The 25,594-nt window shown below is 36.3% G+C and overlaps 2 protein-coding genes across 4 annotated transcripts; both read left to right on the top strand.

The window, feature by feature from the left end:
• The first annotated feature begins 8,604 nt into the window (after positions 1-8,604).
• Positions 8,605-12,273, top strand: LOC115918554. Its single transcript, XM_030982844.1, has 2 exons — positions 8,605-8,702; positions 9,643-12,273. Exon 2 carries the CDS (start codon positions 9,827-9,829, stop codon positions 10,712-10,714), a length of 888 nt encoding a protein of 295 aa, XP_030838704.1. The 5' UTR covers positions 8,605-8,702; positions 9,643-9,826; the 3' UTR covers positions 10,715-12,273.
• Positions 12,274-13,094: 821 nt separating this feature from the next.
• LOC586995 (succinate--hydroxymethylglutarate CoA-transferase) lies at positions 13,095-23,417 on the top strand. Of its 3 annotated transcripts, XM_030982841.1 has the most exons (13): positions 13,095-13,232; positions 13,774-13,834; positions 14,936-15,009; positions 15,595-15,680; positions 15,956-16,006; positions 16,347-16,467; positions 18,327-18,418; positions 19,117-19,260; positions 19,894-19,989; positions 20,801-20,872; positions 21,359-21,456; positions 22,211-22,377; positions 23,081-23,417. In XM_030982841.1, exons 1-13 carry the CDS (start codon positions 13,142-13,144, stop codon positions 23,233-23,235), a joined length of 1,308 nt encoding a protein of 435 aa, XP_030838701.1. In that variant the 5' UTR covers positions 13,095-13,141; the 3' UTR covers positions 23,236-23,417. The 3 variants fall into 3 exon arrangements, with proteins under 3 accessions (XP_030838701.1, XP_030838702.1, XP_030838703.1); XM_030982843.1 differs by lacking the exon at positions 13,774-13,834 and having other exon boundaries at positions 13,126-13,232; XM_030982842.1 differs by lacking the exons at positions 13,774-13,834; positions 14,936-15,009.
• Positions 23,418-25,594: the final 2,177 nt, after the last annotated feature.

Genomic DNA, 25,594 nt, shown 5'->3' with positions numbered 1-25,594 from the left:
TTCTTTCAAATTTGACAGTCAGTTTTTTCATTATCTCACAAAAAATTATGTTGTGTAGCGCCCTCTGCAACAGAACTCAACTATCCCTTTAAAGACTGTCAATACTACTGGACCAGAAGGGATTAGATCACACAGCGAGGTCACTGACAGGTTGTTATCTCATTAACTCAGCTCTCAACTAACATAAGAAAAAGAGGATCATGGGGGACCAACAGGCACCGATTAGGGAAGTTTTCTATATAGAGGGAGCAAGAAGCTACGAGTAGGACAGTAGGGCTTTAATAGAGCTGTGCTGTCCAATTAAAGATTCACATAAAAGTACTCTAATGCTAAATCTCTATTTAAACCCTTGTATGTCTAAATCCTTTCTATTGCACATGGAATAATTGTATTTGCAGCGTGGAGTTGCTCATTCGGCTCCTTCGATCAACCTGTCAGAAAGCAATATGGACCATGCATTATTTGTCCTCGCAAGAAGTCCCAACCTTTCTTTTGGTTTGTGACAGACACAGACAGCTGTAAGTAATCGCACCATCAATTGTCACTTTACAAATTGAAATATTGTCGTGGACGTAACATTAGGCCCTTTTCTTAAAGTGTTGTATTGCCCTTTGCGACCGACCCCAAAAAACTTTAAAATTTACCGGCGGCTTTAAAAAAAAAAAAAACGGTTAGAGAAAAACAAAATTAAAGCATTCAAAACTGAAAAATTTCAGCAAAAAGAGGGAGGAAAAAAAAGTAAAAGCAAAAAATATGTTCCGACCGACCGACCGACCCAGGTTTTGGCACCTAAAGAGCAATCCAACATCTTTTTGTTTAGGCCTAAGTAGGACTAATGGTAACTATTAAGTACCCTTTTAAATTGCCCATTAAAAATTACACCTCTAAAACGAAAGTAATATTCATACGAGAATTTTTGTTTGTAACTGAGCCGTGATTTCATTTTCGATATATTAGATCATTAGTTTTGACACGCTGTATCCAACGATATTGAGGTTGAATCCAGCATGTTAAAAGTGTTGATCTGCCTATTTGAAAAGGTTCTCACTCCTCGCACCTTTCAAATGTTGATTTAATATTTGAGGGTTTCCTTTTGGTGTAGGCGCAATGTCGATTGCGTGAAAAACGCTCCTATCAAACCCTGAGAACGGTGAAGGCAGTTTACCCATAAGCTAGTGATTCAATTCATTGGATGTACTTTTCATTTTGCATTTACTTTTATGGTACGATATCACTCTCAGGATGGCGCCTCAAAGGCCCAGCTTTTCGTTGACGCAGTTCTCCGTCCGCAAAGTGGCGCGTCGTGTGCTACGAGCATAGTTCTTGAAGCGTGATCGGTTAGCGTAGGACTTCATCAGAGATTAGCGTGGCCATTGAGGCGCCATGCGAATTTATACATGACAATGGACAGTGGAAAAACTGTTGCCGAATAAATGTGTAGGCGCAATGTCGAGTGAATAATGCTCGAATCAAACCCTGTACAAGGTGAAGGCAGTTTACACATATTATGCTAGTGATTCAATTCATTGGGTGTACTGTTCATTATGCATTTTCTATATTTGATAAATTCATGAGCAACATATCAGAAACAGGGCAGGGGCACTGCTCCCCCCCCCCCCCACTTTTTCAAGTACCCTAAAATGCCCCTTTTAACAAATGAAAAATGCCTCTATAAATTCGTAAGAAGTGCCCCTTTTTACATAGGAAAGTGCCCATTTTACTTTAAAAAGTGCCCCTATTACTTCTCACTTATGATAAGTGTCCATTTTTTCATTCTGATACTTGCCCTCTTAAATCTCTAGTAGGTTCCCCTTTTCAGATACGAGAAGTGCCCCTTTTCCCTTTTGCTAAGTGCCCCCTTCACCTCTGATAATTACCTTATTCAAGTTTGAGAGGTGCCCCTTCTTCTTTGAAAGGTACCCCCTTTCCTTTATAATAAGTTCCCGTTCCCCATTTTCAAATGTACTCCTTTTCCTAATGATAAGTGCCCTTTGATCAGTGCCCCATTAAAAAAGAGCTTATTCCCCTTCTAATAAATGCCCCTTCTCATTCCAATGAGAGAGACTGCCCCCTTCTCCTAAAAACCCCTTCAAATCTGATCGGTACCCCGTTTATTTGAAGAAATGCACATTTTCCTTTAATATAAGTGCCTTTTTTTTATTCACATAAGTACCCCTTTTCATATCTGGTCAATGCCCCTTTTCAGGTGCGATAAGGGCCCCTTTTCACCTCTGATAATTTCCCTTTTAACAATAATACGTGATCCTTTTCCTTTCTAATAAAGGACATATCCCCTTTTCATAAATGCCCCTTTTCAACTCTTATAAATACCCCTATCAAAATTTAGTTGGTGCCCCATTTCCGTCGACAAATGCCCATTTACCATTCTCATTAAAGCCTTTTTCCATCTCTCGTGAGTGCTTTTTTTTCAGGTATAAGAAGTGCCCCATTTTCACCTCTATTATTAATTACCCTTTGTACTTTGACACGTGCTCCCTTTCTTTTCTAATAGGTATCTTATCCCTTTTGATAAGTGTCCCCTTTTCCTCTCATCATTACACATGCCCCTAATTTAAAGCGACAGAGAGCAATGTCCCCTAATGTTCGCTCGCTACACGCACTCGCATTTATAGATTATATAATTATTTTACTTATGAAAGGTCTTTTCAGTCTTATATTATGAGAATGTGCTTGTAACCCCATCAGGATTGGATTTTTCCCTCTTTATAAGATGAAATTTTTCGCACTGCGACCTCACAAATTTTTTGCAAAAGAGTTCCTCGTTGGCTTTGCTCGTTCGCAAATGAATACTCAGACCATCACACCCAAATGCAAAGTATGATGCTTAAGAAATGTCTGTTATGATGTTTAAAGAGAAACACATATTGAAAGCATCCCAGATAATGTTTAAAAAAATATAGGGGTATATACCAATGTCTAAAATGTGGTATATTTGCGCTCTAAGATTTTCCTTTGTAGGTAACCATTTTTCCAGAAAGTGCCCTTTTTGGTGCCCCACCCTCCCCCCCCCCCCCTCACTTCAGAGGTCGCCCCGCCGCCCCTGCAATGAGCATAGCATATAAGGCGTTATTGGTTAGCATAAAACTTTTCCAGAGACTGGCGTGTTCCAATTGCAATTAAAAATCACAATCATGACAATGAGCAGTGGAAAAACTGTTGCAGAACAAATCAGCCTGAATATCCACCACTTTTATCTTTCCTACCAGCTTTTGGTGAAAATCAACCGTATTTTCGTGCAGCTCTCAACAATGGTCATAACCCACGTGAAGGGGTGTCTGCTGAGTGCAAGCTATTGAATGATTCTTTACCAACATCAAATGGCTGGCTACTCTCGTTCAGATATATCTTCAATTCGCAATCTCCCAACGAAAGGCATGGTTATTTTAATTACAGTGTATGCAAGGGTGAAGGTACTGTGCATCCACTACATGTTGTTGAAGGCTGGGCATTGAGACAACACTCATTCAACTGCTCGGATGTCGAGGTATTACATTAAAGAAAACTCCAACCTTGATAGACACCTCCTCTAAAAGAAAGCAGGAATATCAAAAAAGCAAACTTGTGAAAGATTGAATGAAATCGGACCAAAACAAAATTAGAAGTCATGCATTCTGTTAAAGTTGTTTGGGAACTTTAAATTGCCATGACCTACTCAATAATGTCAATTTTTCAAAATGTATAACTCAGGGATCTTTTCATTCTAGAGGATTTATAACAATATACCATCCATAATATATTTTGAATAGACCCTCACGGGAAAAAGCACTTAAGAAAAAACAGAAATTAATTATGTTTTTATACAAGATGAACAGAAGAATTGTCCGTGATTATGTCACATCCACTTTAATACCAAATTGCCAATTTGAAATTTGCATAGCATGATATAGTGATCTCCTACACTATGAAGGGTAATAGGGATTGATGAATGTTTTAAGATGATTAATTGATAAATTTTATCTATCAAGATGAAACCATATTGTCACAATCAATTCATAAAAAGATACAAGAAAAAAATATTCCAATACTGTGGGCTCCATTATATTTCGTCCGATTCATTTAAAACTTTTGCCAATCTTTTCTCTTGTTTTTCTGATTCACAGAAATTAACTTATTACAATGGTTGGAGTGTCCATTAACTCTCTAAAATAATGCGTGAAGTACAATTCGTTGGCATTTATTATAATCTATTACATATTTAGTAATATTAATCACTGCTTGTATCGGTAAGGCCTGCCTTTTGAAAGCAAAAGGCCCAAATTAAAGGCAATATAAGCATGACGAATGCTACACAATCAATACCGAACTAGGCATGCACTTTTGAAGAGCAAACGAGTGCTAAATTCTATCTCGGCGATAAGGGTGTACCTCAAATGTGTATATATAGTGTAGGGATAGGTCTACATGATGGAAAAGGCATGGTGCTGCCATTGTATCGGTTTGGGATTACTTATACAGAGTGAATATTTTGCTTGAAACATTTTGAATAAATGTTTTTAAAAACTTTTAAATAGATCTTATTAAACGCCATATATTTTCTTTTTAAACGCTGAACTGTTTCTCTGGAAACTAGGTAGCTAGATTGTTTATATTAAGTAACGGTCAACATTTATGACCTTATGACATATGTATATGACATTGTCAAATCTTCTATTCACTGTGTTCACATTAATATGGAGACAAAAAGATTAAAAGGTGATATCATATCCATGGCCTTATATTTATATAGAGTTGCGATTGATTCAAATCAATCGCAATACTTCATAAGACGAAACCCTGATCTCTTGAGATTAAACCTATCTTACATGGTTTGCATGTCTCGTGGTTGCCAACAAATTCTGTAATTTAGATAATTATCATTAAGAGAGACTCATTTCTTGCTTCTTTTTTAGCCTTGTGATTGTTTAACGAATTGATGTAAAGAAAGAAATACATATTGTTCCAGTGAATTACAGGTTTTCCTGCGGTACTTTTACAATGTTTTTTTATATTTTTTTTTATAGATTTCCTTCAAAGCAGTTCGAGGAAACGTTACAACCAATGTAGGAATTGACGATGTTGATGTAGTCCAGCCAGGTATTTGTATGGCAATGTAATTTTTAGTCTCTTGTAAATACCGGAGGCAATCGTTTTTCCTAAAGGTTTTTTTTTCCATGACGGATTTCAAGATGTCGCTTAACACTTAAACTTCATAGAGATTTATCAAATCAAGTTCTGAGAAGACATGAATTGTATGTATCAAGCAGCAACAACAAAAAATATCGTCAAAATAATTTTAGGAATAGAGGTAAGCAAAAATTATTCAATCTTTATGGATTTTTTTTTATATAAACAGGGACGATCAAAGATAAGGTTGTAAGAAGGTGCCCCAGTGGCGTCTCCAGATCTTGCCATAGAGAAGGGGAAGGGGTAAAAAAAACCTCCGTAATAAATTATGAAGATCCCTGTATTTCAGCAAGAAAAAACTCTTTTAAGGCGTTAATTTGTGGGCGTGGGCAGAAATATTTTCCTTCAAGCATATCTTCTTAAATTGTAAACATTGATAAGATGTACAACATCAGTATGAAATCAATTTATTTTTAATTCAGCACAGCAAAGGAGCAAAAAAGATTGTCATACTGTTCCCATGTGCTTTTTACTCTCGCTTTCGGATATTAGGTTTATATTTTGTGATACCTTGCTAATAAAAATATGGTTACTCTATCATCGAAGTGAAATAAACAAACTTATTGGAGAGACTTGAAAGAATGGTAGGCATGACACAACAACGCATTCCCCCCCCCCCCCCCCTGCCAGAGGTCAATTCGACATTGCCAACAAGTAAGCAATTGCTTACAAAAAACTGACTAAAAGACTACCAAACCCTGGTAGACAGACATTTTTTCGCATGGTGGAAATATCTAAGATCCATGCTGCACCTTTCATCCCCCCATCCAATTCTACATGTAGTTCGCATTTCTCATGCTACACAATGAACAAAGATTATCATCGTTAATAGTTTCCACTACAAGTCTATACTCCTACCACTGATATTGTAAATATCCTGTATGAGTACGTATGACCATTTGAAAACATCATAATATGTGTATTTCAATTAGGATACCCTGAAGCACGCTTCAACAGATTCAATCTCAGCAGTAACCAATCTGAAGTTTCTTTGACCAAAGAGATGTCTGGTAGAAGAGTGCGGATTACATTCTCGTGGCAATACCAAGGTGAACATGGTGGAGGAGATGATCTCCTGGATGTCTTTGCATGTGAGAATAGGACACATCACTGGACTCCGGACCCGAAACAAGCCCGAAACCAAAGTACATGGTACAAAGAAAATATCAGTTTATCATGTGACTCTAACTATGTCAGTGTAAGTATGTGCACGTAAACAGGTTTTCTATTTTTTGTTAAGTATTTTATTTGTCGCATATAATTATGCAGGATAGTGTGATAGGGTTTCTTCGTTTTCTTCTTCTTCCTCTTAGTCATGTGTGAATTGAATGCCAGTATTGCCCATGTTGTAGACCAGTAAAATTACACAAATTAAATCAAATTTTTATTGGGATTAAAGAGGCAAGCAGTGGTAGATGAAAGATATCAAAAAGAAAGGTCCAGTAGCGAATCAGAGTTGGGGGCACAAAAGAAACAAACCGTGAGCCCCAGCTTCCCCTCCCCCTTCCCTCTAACTCTTCACATTTACTATATTTTCTGAGGCCTCTTCATTTGTCTTTTAGCAATCGGCCTATGTGAAATGAATAACCATCTATTTCAATTGAAGACAAAAACATTTAAAATGGTAATAAAACGTCAAATGTCAAGTCCTAAGTCAATTCTGGTGTGCCCGAAAGAAAAAAAAAATTAATTATTTTTAATATTGTGTTACTTAATGAATAGTAAGATCATATATGGTGGATATGAATAGGTAATCCACAAATTGAGAAAATTACAAATGCGGAGTAAATAAGTATAGCAATCTAAGGTTGTTGTTTTTTTTGTTTGTTTTTTTGGTGTGTGTGTTTATTTTTGTTATGTTTATTGTTTTTAGAAATTGTTTGAATTCACTCAGATATTCTAATGGGAGGTAAACAAGATAGTCAAAACGATCGCATATACTTTCAGGAAATCGACTCACAACAATCTTAATAGCCCTGTAAAATACTAACAGACTTGTTTTTAATGCAAAATATCACGACGTAATACGCACTTAATGTGTACTCGTATAGGCAATACAAGAGGCTACTAAAATTGATCATGTACTGATTTCTTGAAAATCTTTTTTGATTGTGTTAGTTTCTTTCTTTCTTTCGTGATGCAACAGATAACCTTCAAAGCCAAGAGGATTTCTCCTGGTATTTTCTTTTTGCTGGATGATATTCGGATCTATGATATCTCGGGTAAGATAATAATAATAGTGATAACAATAATTATAATAATTATAATGAACATAATAATATCATAATTATAAGTATTGTTACCATTTATATTGCGCTTATTACTAATGTTTCTAAAAACTATATAAGTATTGGTAATATATTAGCTGTTGCTGTTGTAGTTGTTGCTGTTATAGTTATTACCATCGTTACTATTATTAAGAGAAACACACATCGCATCATCTACAACCATAAACATAAATATTCAAAGAATGTCTGACACCAAAAACAATACATAAATATTTGTCCTATCCTACCCTCCCCTGCATATTTTAATAGAAATGAGACGACTTGTGATCATTTGTCCAACTACTACCAAGGCTTCAATATCAAACAATTTGTTTGATTCATTGTATACATTCATAGAAAAATAAAAAATTAATCAGGCAATCAATACTAAACGACTTCTCATATTCCTAAATTTTCTCCCTGTAGAAGTTTCTTTACAGTCAACATCCAGCTCTGGCAACATTCAAACTTTGTCTGCCACCACTCCTACAACTGCGGTGTTGTCAACAACGGTAAAAACAAAACCACAGACGGGTAAGTATGAACGACTGTTGATCGGGAAATCCCAGTAGACTGATAACTCACGAGACAGACATCAGAGTTAAAAGCACGAGCGTTTTTTTCTTTCTTCAAATATATCAAAGAAAGACAAAGAAAAAAAAGCATGACGAATATAAAAGGAGAATAACATAGAAAAGAGAAAGCAATATTTGGGGACGATAAAAAGAGACGACGAAAGAATCAATAAGATATAAATATACATAAATGTAAATAAAAAGATTTAGAATTGCCTCCATATTTCCCCATGGATGTTTTTGAAAGCTCCTTTTCCTATAACTCAATAACACAATTTTATACCTTTTGTTATTTCATTGCAAGTGGTAGAACAGACTGGGTCTACATCCCATCAAGGTATTGTAGAATGAAAAGATTGAAGATGAAAATAAGAAAAGGGAACGTCTTGGTCATGTCCAAAAACAGTTGAAAAGTACATGAGGAAAGTTCAAAGCATATCAAAAGAGACATGAAGGAGAAAGCCAAGATGGCACATTTCAAAGCAATCATTTTCATTTTTTCCTCAGCCTCCTTAAATCCGTTTGACACTATCAGTTGAGCATATCATATTTCGCTTATTTTCATAAAAACAGGGAAACCAATTCCACGTTATATCCTTTATGGGGCCTTTTCGGTTGCAGCTACATGTCTTCTTCTGGCAGTCATCGTTGCAATCTTCCTTCGCCGGAAATGCAGGTTTGTGGCAAAGATGATGTAAGCTTTCATAACCTTAAGCACTTTAGTCGTGTTAGTGTCTCCTTTTACTGTTTTTTTCTTTTAATTCGTTATCTTCTGAACCAGTTTGCTTTGAATTGTTTGCTTGAGTCTGTTTCTGTAGTACATTGAGCGACTAAGGAATGAGAACAAGGTAATTAATAATTTGAGTCTAGTTTCGTTCGAGTAAAAGTTGACAATTTCCGTTGCATTTTATACTTTGTAGTGACATGTCTGTTACATTATCATTCACATTGAACTTTGTAGGAGTGAACAAAATATAAAGAGTTAATCCCAATTCGAGGATGCAAAGGCACAGCGATTCATTTAGACATTCAGAAAATTCTGAACTGCTATCTTTCAATATGCCAATAAACGAGCACAAAAGAGCTGCACTGATTTTCGATTCATCGACGCCTTCACCGGTTTTCCAAACCTTTAAAAAAGGTTAATTTCTTTTGAATAATTTTTTGTTTATGTTTATGGACTTATTGATCAAATCAACAGTTGAAAAAAGAAAGGTGGTAATAACCAATGCAATATCAACAACGCTTTTTAGAGCCTAGATATTTTAGTCCTTCTTTAAACTAAAATCACCAACGAAAATTCGATGGATGAATATTCGCAGTTCATTTAAACACTACTTATTAATATAATGTAGTGGAACCGATCGTGAAAACACATGATATTAATAACGTAATCAAATGAATTTTGAGTTAATACTTTTCCAAAATATAGAACGTAGAGAACGTATAGAAATATATAACATACAAGTTCTAGAATAGATCTCTAATCACATGTAATTTGGGATCGATTCCTTTATAAACTTTAGAATCATCGTGCGACCCCTTCCCCTTTGTTTAATCGTGTTTTACTGCCAACTCAAGACAGCCAATTGATTAGATTTTACTTTCTTATTCAGATCTAGATCGAAACCAGTTTCTTCACAAGGATCAGATGTAGACGACACTGGTTTAGTAATCAACGAGCTGTATGATGAATGGAGTGCCTTGCCATCAGCCTCAGATATACTGGTCGACGGTGATCACGCTCCTTCAAGTAGTACGACAACCCCTGACATCACTGGCACCAATGCGGACAACGATATGGGAAACATCTCAGGAGATGAACATGGCGGTTGGGCTTGTAGATCTGCCCATTACAAGACGACATGTGATGACATCACCTATCACACTCTAGAGGCTCCGACGAACGATGATTGTACAATCTACCAAGGACATGAAAATACGTATGCAGATATCGAGGATAAACGGTTCGGTGTTTCCAATGTGGGCGACGATTTAAAAGACACGAAAGGAGATGGGAATTGCAATTTGGCTTGTAGGTCTACTCAGGAGAAGACGTCATGTGATGGAAAAACCTATTACACTCTGGAGGCTCCAATGAATGATATTTCTGCAGATATCGAGAAAGACCGAAATGACAAGGCTTGGAGGTCTATGTCGGACAAGACGACTTGTCACCCCAATAATTACTACACCCTTGAGATTCCATCAAAGGACGACGAACGTCATGGTGAAGTATCCGATAATGAGTATGAAGATGTGGGCAGGGTCAACTTCACAGGTCAAGAAGATGCTGGTGTCAACAAGCGTTTTACTCTTGAACGCCGATCTTTGGGTCCTGATGCTGGCACCTCGAGCAATAAACAGCATCAAAATGGCAATACAGACATCAGACTCTCTAAAGGTGAGGAGTACGATACTCTTAACTTCAGGACATCCGTAAAGAAGTCTTCCAGACATACTGTAAATGGGGCCTTTGCTGAAGAGACGGAGAACAAAGATATGTACGGTTCTCTGAATCTTCCAGAAACATCAGATCCTCCAAATTCTTTGGACATTCAACTAATCAACGACAACGTTTATGGAAATCTAAGTGATGTAGACGTTGATCCTGGTAAATGCCAAGGAGAAAAACCAATTGCTTCATGGGTTGAACCCGAAGCCACGTACCAAAACATGAAACTGTAAGCCTCATGGTCGCTCAGTTAAGATCACATTGAAATCTAAGGAACTAGTGAGAAGAAGCATTTGAGGTCAGAAAGAAGCCATCAAATAATTAAACAAGATCGACAAGCTAAGAGGCATTACATGTCCATGACGTCCAGAATATTCAAATTTTGGCTTGAAATCCCAAAAGGGTGATGTGAAAAAGAGCGCATCCGACATAAAATGTCTATCGAAAATACAGCAAGCAGTGTCAAATAGAGGAAAAGGCAACGTACCTAATGTCAACTTGATTCTACCAGCGTCTCAATCAGTTTTGCCTCTTATAGTTTAGTCTTGTCAATGGTGTCGGACTTAGTGTCCGACATAGTGCCATAAAATTAGATTGTTTATTTTAATTCATACTCCATTAAAAAAAATAATAATGGGGAGGAGAATAGTTGGTTGCATCTGGCTTAAGACGTGATTTTCCCTTTAAAAATACATATTTTAAACAGGCATGAGGACTATGCCGCCTACAACCCCCACAAAAGCCCTGAAAATATCCTTAAATTTGAAATCTCAGCGGCTCTTGAGGTGCTATAGAGAATTTTGATAGGTAAAGGTGCCTAAAAACTGTTTGCAAACAACGCTTTTAAAGGAAACACTAGAATATTTGATATGCTCCTGGATCGTTTGGTGTTATGAATAAAACCATTTGAGCAAGGAAACACTTATAAAAAGAGGCAATCGCAAAGGCTTTCTAGAAATTACCTCAAGTATAATCAATAGCAGCTCATAGTATAACCAATATAAATCGTGATTGGATTACGTAATATGTGTACGTCAAAGCACACTTGCAAAGGTGGTAGATAAAGCTGCAATGAATGCCGTCTGTTGAATTATCGAAATTCTTCGCGGTCGTGTTACTTCGAGTTTTTTTTACAGTTTAAATAACTGGACGACAATTGGGTATTGATTTTTTTTTATGTAAAGTTTCTTTCAATTTGTTTACATAGTTAATTTGGAGAAATTTGTGATAAAACGTTATAGTTTAGTCTTGTGTATATTTACCATATCGAATAAGTTTAAATTTAGTTTATAGATAATGTAGATAATAGGGAACTAGTGATTATTGACCAAGTTCACTACTAGACTATTGGTTTATTTGAATGAAGTTTGATAACACACATGTATAAATTATGTAAATAGATCCAGTGGCAACCTTTCCACCTCGCCTGCATTTCACTCCGTTTTCAAAATGTAAATATTGAAACCTAGAAAGAAAGAAAGAAAAGAAATGTGTAAGGATTTTTTGTTTTCGTTTTCCCCTCCCTAACTATAGTTAGGGAGGGGTGGGGCGAGGGGAAGAGGCGTAGATCATAATAGAAAATAAAGTCTCTAATTACAAGTTGCGGACTTGCGGAGTCATTCAAATGAGTAACATACAATGTATATATTATTAAATCTTGAGAGAACATACTGTTTTGTACTTAAGAAAAAAAATGTTTTGTAGAGTTTAGATTGTACACTTCCAAAAGTCATGTAATGAAATGAACTAAAATGTTGGTTTTTAACTTACTAATAAATGTACAGCACTCTAAGTGAAACAATACTTCACCCAGTCATTTTTTTTTTTACTTTCAGTTGTTCATTGACTATAGTATCATTTCGATTAAATGCAATTCGCCTGCCAAGGACCTAGCTAACTCAATAAATTGAAAGGAGAGTTAAACGCCCTTCTAGCTAGCCTTCCGTAGGCGAATGTATTACTAGTTTAAATTCACTCAGTGGATATTTTAAGCATGTAGTATTATATTTTGTGAAAGTCACTTATAAGCAAAGGGCCGGTCTGTCAAATTGACTCTGGCTATGGAAAACAATTATTATTTCTAAAATTTTGCATTCACGTTTAGGAACTTCATGATTGTTTCAACTAGCATTATGGAATCAGTAGCATCCAATTAAAAGAAAATTATAAGTGTGTGGATCGACTATGTACGTGCCCCTGTCCAATCGAATCGAGTATGGGTGGAGATATGAGTCGAGAAGAGAGAGAGGAGAGAAAGGGGGGGGGGGGTCGCGAGAGAGAAAGTAGAGGGAAAAAGGGGGGTATAGAGAGGGAAGGGAGAAGATACGAGGAGAGGGTGAGGGGGAGACAAGTGAGAGAGAAGAATAAGTGGTACTAGCTAGGCGATATGAAAATTATAACGACCCATATATCCGGGAGGTTGGGATCAAAGGGGGGGGGGCGAAATAGGGGGGTTATATAGCGGGGTATTTGAGTCAATTAAAAGGGGGTCCATAACGAAATCTTTTAAGAGAGATTTTTGTTGCTGTCTACTTCTATTTTTTATTCACTCTGATTATTTCTCCCCTGATCTGATATCTATATGGGGCGGGGTCGATTTGAAACCCCGCCCCCTTATTTATAAAGTGTACGATTCGCGATTGAAGGAGAATACGTAAAAAATGAATATGAAGCTTGCACATGCAAAGAAGTGCATGCGGGTCGTTGGTTTTAGAGGAAATTTCACATCTTGGTTAGCAAGGAGACAGAAACGTAAGCATGTAGTTACCTGTTATACACTGATTATAATTAATTTAGAGAGAAATTAAGGAAAACGAGCCTTGTGTTGTGTTGTACTGCCCCACGTGCTCACATCGATGTTAGTACTAGTAGGAAGTTTGAAGTCTTTACCGAATGAAATGGCCTTTGGCTGATAAAAACTGATTCGGAATTAATTTTAGGTTTTAATTAAGATAGAGACTCATCTAGGGTTCTAGATCTACAGATTAATTTAAGTCTTGGCTTATTACAAGCCCGCACGCCGCGCCCGTCGAGGTTTAATCATTTCAGAGAGTTGGAGTTTTTAATCATTCATGATGCGGTGGCCGGTGGAATAATCTATACCTCAATGAAATTTTCTATTATTAATCCATTACACTGCTGTTTTATTTTATTTTAGTGTATTCAATTAAGTAGATTATACCTAATGTTCGTGATTGTAGGAGTGAAGACATAACTTGTTGAGTATAGGCCGTAGGAAGCTTGTAAAACACGATTGAGAAATGATGATATCCTTTCTCAATATTTGTCACAGTTAGATGTCTCTCATCTGTTTCCTCACCGCTTGGTGGCATCAGAGTAGTTGATCTAACAAGGTATTCATTTTTTGTTTAATTGTTTTATTATGTTGTTTATTTTTGTTGTGTTTTATTTGTTTTTGTTGATTGTTGTTTTGTTTTTTTAGCCATTAGCATTACCATACAATTCAGAGATAAACCATCACAACATGTAGGCATTACCATTCTACTTTTTTCTTCTTCAAAATACTGTCTGATCGCAGCTTGAATCTTCAATCATAATGCATTGGTTAGAAAGCTTTTTAAAAAAGAAAGATTATTTTGTTATCATAATTTGTATAAGTTATTAGATCAGAGTTTGTCATTGATATTGTAGCATAACTAGCCCAGTAATTTAGTGAGACATAGAGGGCGTTATAGTTAATTGTGAAATATATATGTGTACATCGTGAGATGTCAGTCAGTCAGCGTTGAGCTGTCGCTGAGACAGGTTCTGTATAGTTGTGATCTGTGAGTCGGCGTTGAGCTGTCGTGTCAGTCAGTCAGCGTCGGGCTGTCGTTGCGACAGGTCCGTTACCAGGAACGAGCAAAGTTACTTAAACTGCAGATACTCTGCAAGTGTTGTTTCTTTAGTCCTGTCAGACATTCAGTGATTGCGGGAGCGAGTAAAATGAGAGCTAGTCCACCTTATTTCTTACACAATATACTTTTGTAAGAGCCCACTGAGAGTTGAATGATTGTCGAGAGCGTGGACCGGGTTTTGAGAGACTGCAAGGGAGAACGCTACCCCGGCAGAGCCTGGTTATGCAACAATATGGTCAGGGTTCAGGTCCTGTATGTATGTTCTGTGGCAAGACAGAGCTCTATTAGACCCGACATCAAGTTTGCATTAATAAGTGCATGTAACATTTTGATGAAAATCCATTAAGGGATAGGGAAATTGTGACATTTATCAATCAAATACAAGCTTATAAAGTGTGCTGAGCTGCTGATATATATATCCTTAGTTTGTAGCGTTTAAAGGACTTTTTCTTTTTTTTATTTCCTATTAATGTGAAAAGTTAATCATCCATGCCATCTGATTTGTTTGATTCTAGGCAAGTTATTGAACAATTAAGTTATTAAAAAAGTTAGAATTGCATGTATTTCAATTTTTCTCATTAATTTGTATTCTTGTAGAGTTTTAGCAGGCCCTTTCTGTTCTATGCTCTTGGGAGATCTAGGGGCTGAGGTTATCAAGATTGAAAGGCCGGGTAAGAGCTGTGAAAAAATATCAATCAATCATATTGAATTCATACTTGCTTAGTCATGAATGAATATTACCTGTGTTATGTCCTAACAAAGCTATTTGTTCAAGTGTTGATATTTTGATGATTTGATGATGATGACAATAGGGACTTTTAGATTTGCGTGGACTGATACGTGTGACGTCCATTCAAGGCAGTGCATTAAAAGGACGTTGATCGTAGCAATCCACATTGTCTTCGTGCAAATCTAAAAGTCCCTATTGATAACAAGAATGGCACCTATCAAGTGCCTTTACAATGTTTGTATATATCGGTGCATTACATAAAATTATTACATGCATGTATGGTTTACCTTGTAATCTGTTTCTTGGGGATTTGTTCAAATCCTGAGTTTTATAACTGTACTGAAGAGAAAAAACTAGTTTGATATTTTAGATATGTATCAAACCAGTGATATTATGAATTATCTATCGTACGTTTTGCAGATCTGCTTAGAATATAGATTCAATGATTACAAGGCAACATGAAGTGTTATTAAATAATGCGTCCTTAATGATTGACTAAAATTCTTTGTTTTCCATTTGACTATAGGTGTTGGAGATGAGACTAGACATTGGGGCCCACCATTCATCAATGGAGAAAGCTGCTACTTTCTATCAGTCAATAGAAATAAAAAGGTAGGATGGAAATAGAGATTAAAAGAAATGATCAGGGCTAGGATAGATTATTTTTTCACATTGTTTTCATTTTTGAAGTGCTACCTTCAAGTTTCTTTGCCATTTAATTTAGTAGAATCAATTAAATGAAATTAATTAAAAGTTCATTTATGAATGAAATATCTATAATTACTTTGTATTAGCCCAACAATTATTGCCTTTATTTTACACTGCAAATCATACCAATCTACTTTCTTTCAACCATAGATCTTTTTTTTTCTTTTTTTCACCGACAGAGTCTCGCTGTGAATCTAAAGCATCCCAAAGGAATAGAGGTGGTTCAGAAGGTTTGTCATAGTCATTTTGTTGGTTTAACCCCCTACAAAACATGAGAATCTTTAAAGGTAATGTTATTACCTGTAGTGGTTGAGTGGATATGTATCCAGACTGTGGATCACACGGTTCAGGGTTTCAGTCCCAGGCCAGCACGAATGTTCTTTTGCGAGACAATAATCTACATTTACTACTCTCCACCCAGGTGTAATAAATGAGTACCTGGTAGGAAGTTACATGTACATGTAGCTTGGTTGAAGCCAGGGTAATGAGGACTTTGTAATTACCTTGATCATGGATATTGACGCAAATATAAAAATATAGTTTTTTTTACTTAACATTTCATTCTACCAGTTAGTTGCATCCAGTGATGTACTCCTGGAGAACTACATCCCTGGCAAGCTGGAGGAGCTAGGCCTAGGGTATGACAGCCTCAGAGAAACCAATCCTGGTCTTATCTACTGTTCAATTACAGGTGAGAGGGTCTGTGGAACTCATTGCCTAATCTCAGAACCTAGAAGAGGTAGTACATAATTATATAATATTGACTGGCCTTGAGGGAGATATCACATATATTGCCAAAACTAGACTCATATTGCCCCGAGTCAAAGACGAGGGAAATATGAGTCTTGTGAGGGCAATATATGTGATATCTCCCAAAAGCTAAGCCAGTCAATATTGTTATTGTTATCCAGAGCAGACATCTAGAGCGAATAAATAAATCAACCATGATAATCTCAAAGAACTGAAGAAACTTTGTCAAACTAGCGCTCTGCATCCCGTGCTTGCCAAAAATGTTGATACCCTGCAGACAGTGTGCCTTTGGTGTGATTATTACGTCATAATAGTGCACAGGTTCTTGATTCATAATAGATGCGCAATGAAAATGACAAAACATGGCACGGTCGGTCAATTTGGTCTTATATTTACTGCTTTTTTAACATGTAAAGTCCTAGGCTTTTTCATGAGAGGGTAATATTGTCTTATATTTACTGATTAGCTCTTTTAGGATTACAACAAGTGTGATATGATTTTATAAAACCACTGCTCAGATGTCTGATACAGGTAATAATAATAATATTAAAATTAATATTAATATAATATGTCTCGTTTACCCAGGGTAGCCTCATATTTATTCATACTATTCTCCCTGAGGGCCCTGCAATTATATGAGCTACCATGGAAAGGTGCTCCAGCATTTCAGGAATTTCTTCCTTCCAGGTACCAATTTACCTCACCTGGATGGAGTACGGTTTGGCAAATGTAGATTAATGTCTTGCCAACGGACATTTAGTGCCACGGCGGGACTTGAACCGGGAACCATGTGATCCACAGTCCGGTGACGTAGCCACTAGACCACACCACCTCTACATGTAGCTTGTGGAAAGGGTTTAGTTGAGAATTCCATTGGTCTATTCCCTATCAGTCCCGTTTGGTCCTACACACCCCAGTTTAATCCTATAGGTCCTACGTCTCATTGGTCCTACATATGCGTGTACATCCATTTGGTCTTAATAAGACGGTGAGTTGTAGAACGCATGGGATTTTTCAGTCAAACTGGCATTTACAGTGGCTTTTGAAACGCTTTCCCACTTTTCAAAACCCCATCCCACCCAACCCAGGGCTGTATGAAACTCATTGAGAGGAATGGCGAGATAAACAAGGCATACCGGTACATGAACAAAAATATCCTAAATTTTCTACAACAAATATTGAATGCATCCTGTTGTTGAATGTAATATACAATCACCTACAAATTCAGAATTTTCCTCATGCAATGTCATTCTAACCTCAGCTATTCTAATGTGCGAGTGCAAACGTATGTGTTTACAAATCTACTCAACAAGTTGTATTATTGTTGAGTTGTTACACTGAGGGTGTATTAAACTGCAATATCTCTTTGTAGAAGTAGTCGAATCCAGCTAGCGACAGGGAATCCCTTAGTTTCAGTTTCAGTTTTATTTTAATTTCCAACAGAACAATCACTATGAACAATTATGACAAGAAATCAATGTACATTGTTTTTGTGATTGGTGCACATTAACACCGAAGTGTATAGCCTTCTGGCTCTCAAAGATGCTATGTACATGTGTCAGACTATTACTTAGGTGATTGCAATCACTTATGTCGTTTCGACAACTAATGGTCATTATTTTCCCACAAAAGGCCATTTTCAAACCCTTTCATTTTGAGGGAAGTTCTAAATAAGTATTGTCTTTCAAATGCCGTTGGAATTTAAGCTTTTCATTGTTTTGACCTGCAAATGGGACATAGTACCTTTAACAGACAAAAGCTTTGTTTGAATGCTGAATGATCTCATTTTATTTGTTGTAGGTTATGGCCAGACTGGACCATACTCGGAGAGGGGTGGCTATGACCTCATAGCGGCAGGCTTGGGAGGACTAATGAATATCACAGGGCCACAGGTATGTGTATGACAAAATGAGAAGCATGGAGGCACTCATTTACTTTCTAGCTTTTTTCAACCAGGACAATTAGTTTGAATTGATATAGGCATAAAGATGAATATGATATTAAATAAACAGATATATTCAGAGTGAGGTGACATATTTTTGTTTTTGAAATTGAGAATGTCAAAATGAAAAATAAATGTGCTCCAGTCATGATGCTTGATAAATCTGAGAGTAAGTTTTCTTGAAAAAACTCTGTATAGAGCTAGTTGCTCCTCTTTATCATTCCCCTAGTGGCATTACCATCACATGACAGAGGTTCGTACAGTTTTTTTTCTCTTGCAGCTGCTTATGGGTTTCACAAGCGACAGGGGCTTTTTCTTATTTAGATCCATGGCTAAAACATAAATTATTTTTCTCCTGTTATTAGTGAATATCCTATTTAAAGATGAAAAATATAAACCATATTAGATTTGTAAGTATCACTATTTAATGCTTAATATCGAAGAAATCTGACGAAACTTTTGTAGGACTTTTGTAGGACTCAAATTCACAAATGGGCTCTAACCCATGAGAAACAATTTGATTTTGAATTTTTTTGCTTTTTCTATGAAGTTCAACTAACAATACTGGTGGTAAACATATATATATATATATATATATATATATATATTTATTTTTTTTTTTAATTTTCTTCTACTGTATATGGATAGGAAGGGGATCCATGCAAAGTAGGTGTGGCTATGACAGATCTGTCCACCGGTCTCTACGCCAAAGGTGCCATTCTAGCAGCTCTATTACACAGAATGCAGACAGGGGAAGGCCAGAGAATTGATACCAATCTCTTATCAACACAGGTATGGGAATGTATATAGAGAATCCAATGGATGATCATGTGCAGGCTGTACCTCCCAGTTTATAAAAATGTGTGCTCCTACTTGTATGTACTAATTCCCGGTTTTCTTTCCCTTTGTGTGGGTCTCTCTCTTTCCCTTTTTTTTTTCTCTCCCTTTCTCTCTCTCTCTTCTCTCTTTCTCTCTCTCTCTCCCTCTCCCTCTCTCTCTCTCTCTCTCTCTCCCTTCCTCTCTTTTTCTCTCTCTCTCCCTCTCTCTCTTTCTTCTTTCTCTCTTTCTCTCCCTCTCTCTTTTTTTTTTTCTCTCTTTCTCCCTTTCTCTCCCCCTCTCCCTCACCCTTTCCCCCTCTCTCTCTCTTTCTTCTTTCTCCCTTTCTCTCTTTCTCTCTCTCTCTTTCTGACCTGAGACTAATAATTTATCTGCGCTCTCTCTCTCTCTCTTTCTTGTCCCCATTTAACCATCTGTTCTCCTTATAATTATTCCTCTTCCCCTCTATGTCCCTCCCACCTTTGCCTACATTGCTCATACATTATCTTTCTACAATGTAACGTACAGGTACAAATTTGATATATGCAAATAAAAAGTGGATAGGTCTTTTTCATATTGGTATATGATTGTTTTTTATGTCGTTGATAGGTTTCATTATTAACCCACCTTGCTACAAATTACCTAATGGATGGTAGGGAGGCTAAGAGGAGAGGCACCCAACATGAAAGCATAGTACCATATCAGGTAATACATTTATCTACGGTGAAACCTGTATATAAAGACCACTGAAGGGAGGCAAGAGAAGTGGCCTTATATAGGCAGGTAGTGTTTATGTAAAGGTTTTTTTAGGGCATGTTTCAACGAGAACAAAAATATTCAAGGGTAATTGAAAATGTCGTCTTTATAAGTTTATACACAGGTGGTCTTTCTATACAGGTGGTCGCTGAAGCAGGTTTCACTGTATACTCTCTGTGTAAAATGTACTGTATATGACGCAACAGTTCCATTCTGCCAAAAAGGTCAACAATGGAGCAAATTAAGATGATTTTCTGAACAGATTTTATTGACTGCTTAAAGCATATGTAAAAAGGCCACACAATGGCTTAGGAGATTTAAGATAGCATGTACAAGATATGTTTCATCGTAAAGGGAAAAGTTGACCTCTAAAGAAGGGTGGCCATTATATTATAATATAAAAAACGCTGCTCTATATTATAGAGCAGCGTTTTTGCAACATTTTAATATTCGTGGCACCCTCAAACGCCCTTCTGCCACCCGGGCATAGTGTTTCTAAATGTTGCAAGCGAGCGAGGCAAAAAATGTAATTGTCTTAAAAATTGTATTTCTTCGTGAAAATACGTAGTGGTTCCATACTTTTTGTTTTTACAAATTTCATTAATTTGTCTCGTGGCACCTCGGTTTGAAAAGCTGATACACAGCGACCACTATGTAAAGTTTTTGCCATGTTTTTTTAAATACAGGCAGGTGATTTACAGAATCCTGTTGTGAACGGGTTAACATTGTTTTGATACAGTTGGTTATATTTTTCTAACAGGCATTTAAGACTGCTGATGGGTATCTGATCATAGGCGCTGGTAACGACAAAGCATTTCAGACGTTATGTAAGGTAAGTCTCACCATCTTAAAAACTCAATGCTCCTACACATCGAGAAAAATCTTTCCATTTTTTCTAACCCTTACTCAAAAGGGCAAAAACACACTGATGTGTCGCGAATCGTTGCATATATCAATTTTCTGTTTGAACAGACTCATCCCTGTAAGAGTCTGATTTATTCATGTTGCATCCAGCCCTTATCCAAAGTAATCCCCCTTATGAATAGATAATGTATGATGTGCATGTCTATGCCATAAAATGGTCATATCCTGTTCAGTGTTGTTACAAACCTCATACACATACCAATATTTATTTTATTTTATTTTTATTTTATTTTTTTTTAAGTGTGCTGTCATTTGAATCTTCATGCACATTCATATTAAATACCCAAAACTGTACAATTGTCAATTTGGATACATTTCAATGGACACAAGAAACATACTTGTTTGTTTATTTTGGGATGTTTTTATTTACTTTCTTTTTCTCTTTTTTCTCAAGAGGATATGTCTCCCTGAGCTAGCTGAAGACCCTCAATACAAGACCAATGCACAAAGGGTTCTAAATAGAGATGTGCTTCTACCTGTCTTGTCGAAAAGGTAATTAGGAAAACCTACCCCATATTGATTTTATTTTAATGCTTTAATATTTATTACCTTTGAGTGTAATATGATATACATGTAGTTACCTTGCTAAAACATGTATGCCTATGTTTTCCATAGTTTTTCATGAACATATTGAATTATTGAAGTATGGGTTTGTAATGTAGACTTTTTGTTAATGATGCATTATGGGTGTTGCATTTCCATATGTCCTCCCATAGAAAAAATATAAAACTATTGTAATTGCCACAATAAGATATGAGAAAAAGGGCATACTTTGAGTAATTTTGCGGGGGGATAAGTGAATAAAACAGCATTACATAAAGCCTGTTTTTCATAAAACTAAAGGCTAGTCCTGGTGATTAACAACTCCTGTTATTGGGTTAACACTCGAATGGTGTTGAATTCCCCATGAGAGCCCACTTCTATGCATCATTAATCTTTCAATGAGAACAACACATTGTACGAGAATGTGAGTAGAGATTATCAGCATTTGTAGTCAGAAGGCCTGTCATCGTCAGCTCAAGATTGCCAAATATTCCGCTATTTGAACTATCCCGATCGCAAATTAAGCTAATTTCTCGAGCTCAAGTTTCAAGTTTCGAGGTCGAGTCTTGAGCTGATGAAGACGCGATTTGTAACTTTGGGTTTATTTCCGAAATCAGAAATACATGTAGCCGGCTATTTGGCAATCTCGAGCTGATGAAGACATACCTAGTGGTGTTCATCTGATCCTTCTTGTCATCCATAGGTTATCGGAGAAGAAGACCAGCGATTGGATGGAAGTGCTGGAGGGGTGTGGCTTCCCTTATGGACCAATCAACACGATGGGTCAGGTGTTTGATGACCCCCAGGTCAAACATAATGACCTGGTTCAGGAGATTGATCATCCGACAGCGGGTACAATGAGGGTACCAGGTAAGAAATGATGCCTAATTGTTTGCAAGTTTGGTAGTTTGGGGAGACCAATCAACAAAAATTGCTTTTGCTCTGTGGATTTGGGGTTCCATTCTGTAGTATAGGGTGGTGTTTCACAACAATCCTAAGTTGGATTTAACAATTCTGGAAAGCCATCTATGAAAATATTTTGTACAAGTTATTTTAAAAGGCATAGAATGTTGTTTCAAATCATTCAAATTTTCTATAATCAAGGAGATTTCATGTTCTTGATGTGGAATTAATAAAAAAAAGTTTGAAGGCTACAAATGGCTCTCCATAAATTCTAAGTCCAACTTAGAGTTGAGTTTGACCTAGGATCTTTGTGAAACATCCACCAGTAGAATATATGGGTGAAGGGGGTTTCGGCCATTAATACATTCGCCGCCGATTCCCATTTGCTTTAAATGAGCTGAAACGTACAGGAAATGTTGATTATTATATTCAGAATATCACCTGTAACAAAAAAAAATCACTTTTTTGAAGTTATTTGGTTAATTCAAACTGCTGAAATCCTGATCTTTTTTTAATGTTTTTGAGGCACTTCATTATTTTTTTTTAGGGCTTCAATATTACACCACATCACAGACACTGATAACATGTAGGCTATGTATGCATCTCAGATTTAACATTGTTAAACAATACCTTTAATGTTATACTTCTGCCATTGTTTTTTTTTCTCCAGGTCATGCCGTCCAATACAGCACCATATCAACCAAAGAAAACTTTCCCTCTCCCTTACTTGGACAGCATACAGCAGACATTCTCACCAATCTTCTTGGATACACGCAGTCTCAGGTAGAAGAGCTTCACAGGGATAAAGCTATAGCTCTCCCATGAGACTGGACTCCCTTTTACATCTGTTGAACACCGAGATGAGGTACAGGTCTACCCACAAAGAATTGATAAGAATGGTTTGTCAGGCTGTTGAGAGCCAGATGGATGAAACTCATTATTTTTACAAATAGTTCATGCCATTTTGGTTTTCAACAAACAAGATATTTGGATGAGCAATCGGAGCCATTGATTACGTCCTTCTCTATATGCTACGTTTTTTCTTCTACAAAACTAATTTTTCCAGGAACCTATAATATACAAGCTTTTTACACTGCATGCTTTTTAATAGGTTCCTCACATTCTACTTAATCTATTATATGAATTGAGAATCATTGAGACGTGCTCATTTATACTACATGTATTGTATGATTTGTTATTTTATATGTATGGGTTGGAACAATAACAAAAAACTTGAAATTGAACTTGAGATGAGGTCTACTCACAAAGAATTGATAAGAATGGTTTGTCAGGTTGTTGAAAGTCAGGAGAGTGTTACTCATTATTTTTACAGAGAGTTCGTCCCATTTTGGTTTTCAACAAACAAGATATTTGGATGAGCAATTGTAGCCGTTAATGTCTTTCTTCTCAGCTAGTATATATGATCATGATCAACGACGTATGAACTGCCTTCCATCTTGACTATTTTACAATTTAAGTATGTATTGTTTGTTATGAAAATCTGAGTAAATTCCTCTGATTAGGTCTTATGATAATTCCCTGTGCAATCCATAGTCAATGTATTTTCCATAAACATTAATGAAATGAAATAGGCTGATGCAGGCTCACCCTAAACATTGTATGAGAAATGTTTTCTTTGTGAGTACCAATATTTAGTTAGGAAAGCCACAAGGTAAAATTTCAGTCTGTTCAGTGCAATCATAGAATGTATAGGATTCCATGTGGAACATAACATATTTTTTAAGTAAGTCTATGGTAAAATGTACAAGAGATTATGTAATGTATGTGTAGAAATAGAAAGTGACTATCAAAATTGTATCAAATTGTGTGTAAACAAAATTAGTTTTCTAATATTTCAAATGAATATGAAATTAGAAAGCATAGCAAGTTCTTCACCAACCATGTTTTAGCCAGTGTGCCATTATGCAGCCGCTTACTGTACATCCTCAGGAACAGATGATTTATAAATCACAGTATTGTAATTAAGTGATTGATTGATGGATTTTATTCAAAATCAGTAAAAACAAAAACAGGTTATAAATATTTACAATGTACATACAAAAATCAACTTAAATATGTGAAACAAAGTAATAACATTTAAATACACATTGTTGGAAAATGAAATAGGGTGCATCAGTAAAAGCCTATGTGACTTAAATAATAATAATAATAATAAAAACGTTACTTTTAAAGCGCTTACCACCGAAGTCTCTAAGCGCTATTGACAAGTTAATACACCCATTACAAAGAATGAAAAACATTATACAAATTTTGGTTAGCTGATGGTTATACATAATAAATTGCATTTAACTTAAACATACTGGGACAGTACTTTTGTACGCTTGTACTTATTTTTAAAGGAAATTCCAAACTGAGTATTGCGTATTAAGATTATTATTTTTTTGTAGATTTCCACAGAAAAGAAGTTTCTGCCATTAACTAATGCAAGATATAGTGAAAATTGCCAGAATGTGTAGAATATTTGCAGAATGTATACTGGATTACATGTAGGTCGATGTTCATCTATTTTTTATGAGAGGCCAAATATATATTGTACTTAGTGTTCCCCCTGAAATGATATGCAATAAACATTATATGTATCTATGTAACTATCTGTGTTTCTTTACTTCTATGTTGTATTGTATCTCTGGAGGTGATTGAATCGATAGTATATATATCTATCTCTTTCTCTGTTTCTCTTGCTTTCTCTCTCTTTCTCTCTCTCTCTCTCTCTCTCTCTCTCTTTCTGGTACTGTCTATTTGTGTTTTTACATTTCTTTCTCTATGTCTGTCTGCATTTCTCTATCTTTCTTTCTCCCCCCCCCCCCTTTTCCCTCTCTCTCTCTCTCTCTCTCACACAATCTCTCTCTCTCTCTCTCTCACAATCTCTCTCTCTCTCTCTCTCTCTCACAATCTCTCTCTCTCTCTCTCACACACAATCTCTCTCTCTCTCTCTCTCTCACACAATCTCTCTCTCTCGCTCTCGCTCCAATCCCTTTCCATACTACATGTAGTCACATTCAAACTACACATGTTCAAAGTAATACAAATCTGAGTTTATAAAGTTCATTATTACAATTTATTCATAAATTAATCAAATGGTTTGTACAATATACACATGTACATGCTATAAATATACATACAAATTATCTGCACTTATGAATACATATGTCCATGAACGACC

The sequence above is a fragment of the Strongylocentrotus purpuratus genome, unplaced genomic scaffold, assembly GCF_000002235.5.
Source record: "Strongylocentrotus purpuratus isolate Spur 01 unplaced genomic scaffold, Spur_5.0 spur5_scaffold_13, whole genome shotgun sequence".
Taxonomy (NCBI): domain Eukaryota; kingdom Metazoa; phylum Echinodermata; class Echinoidea; order Camarodonta; family Strongylocentrotidae; genus Strongylocentrotus; species Strongylocentrotus purpuratus.
This window is presented reverse-complemented; position numbering and strand designations above follow the sequence as displayed.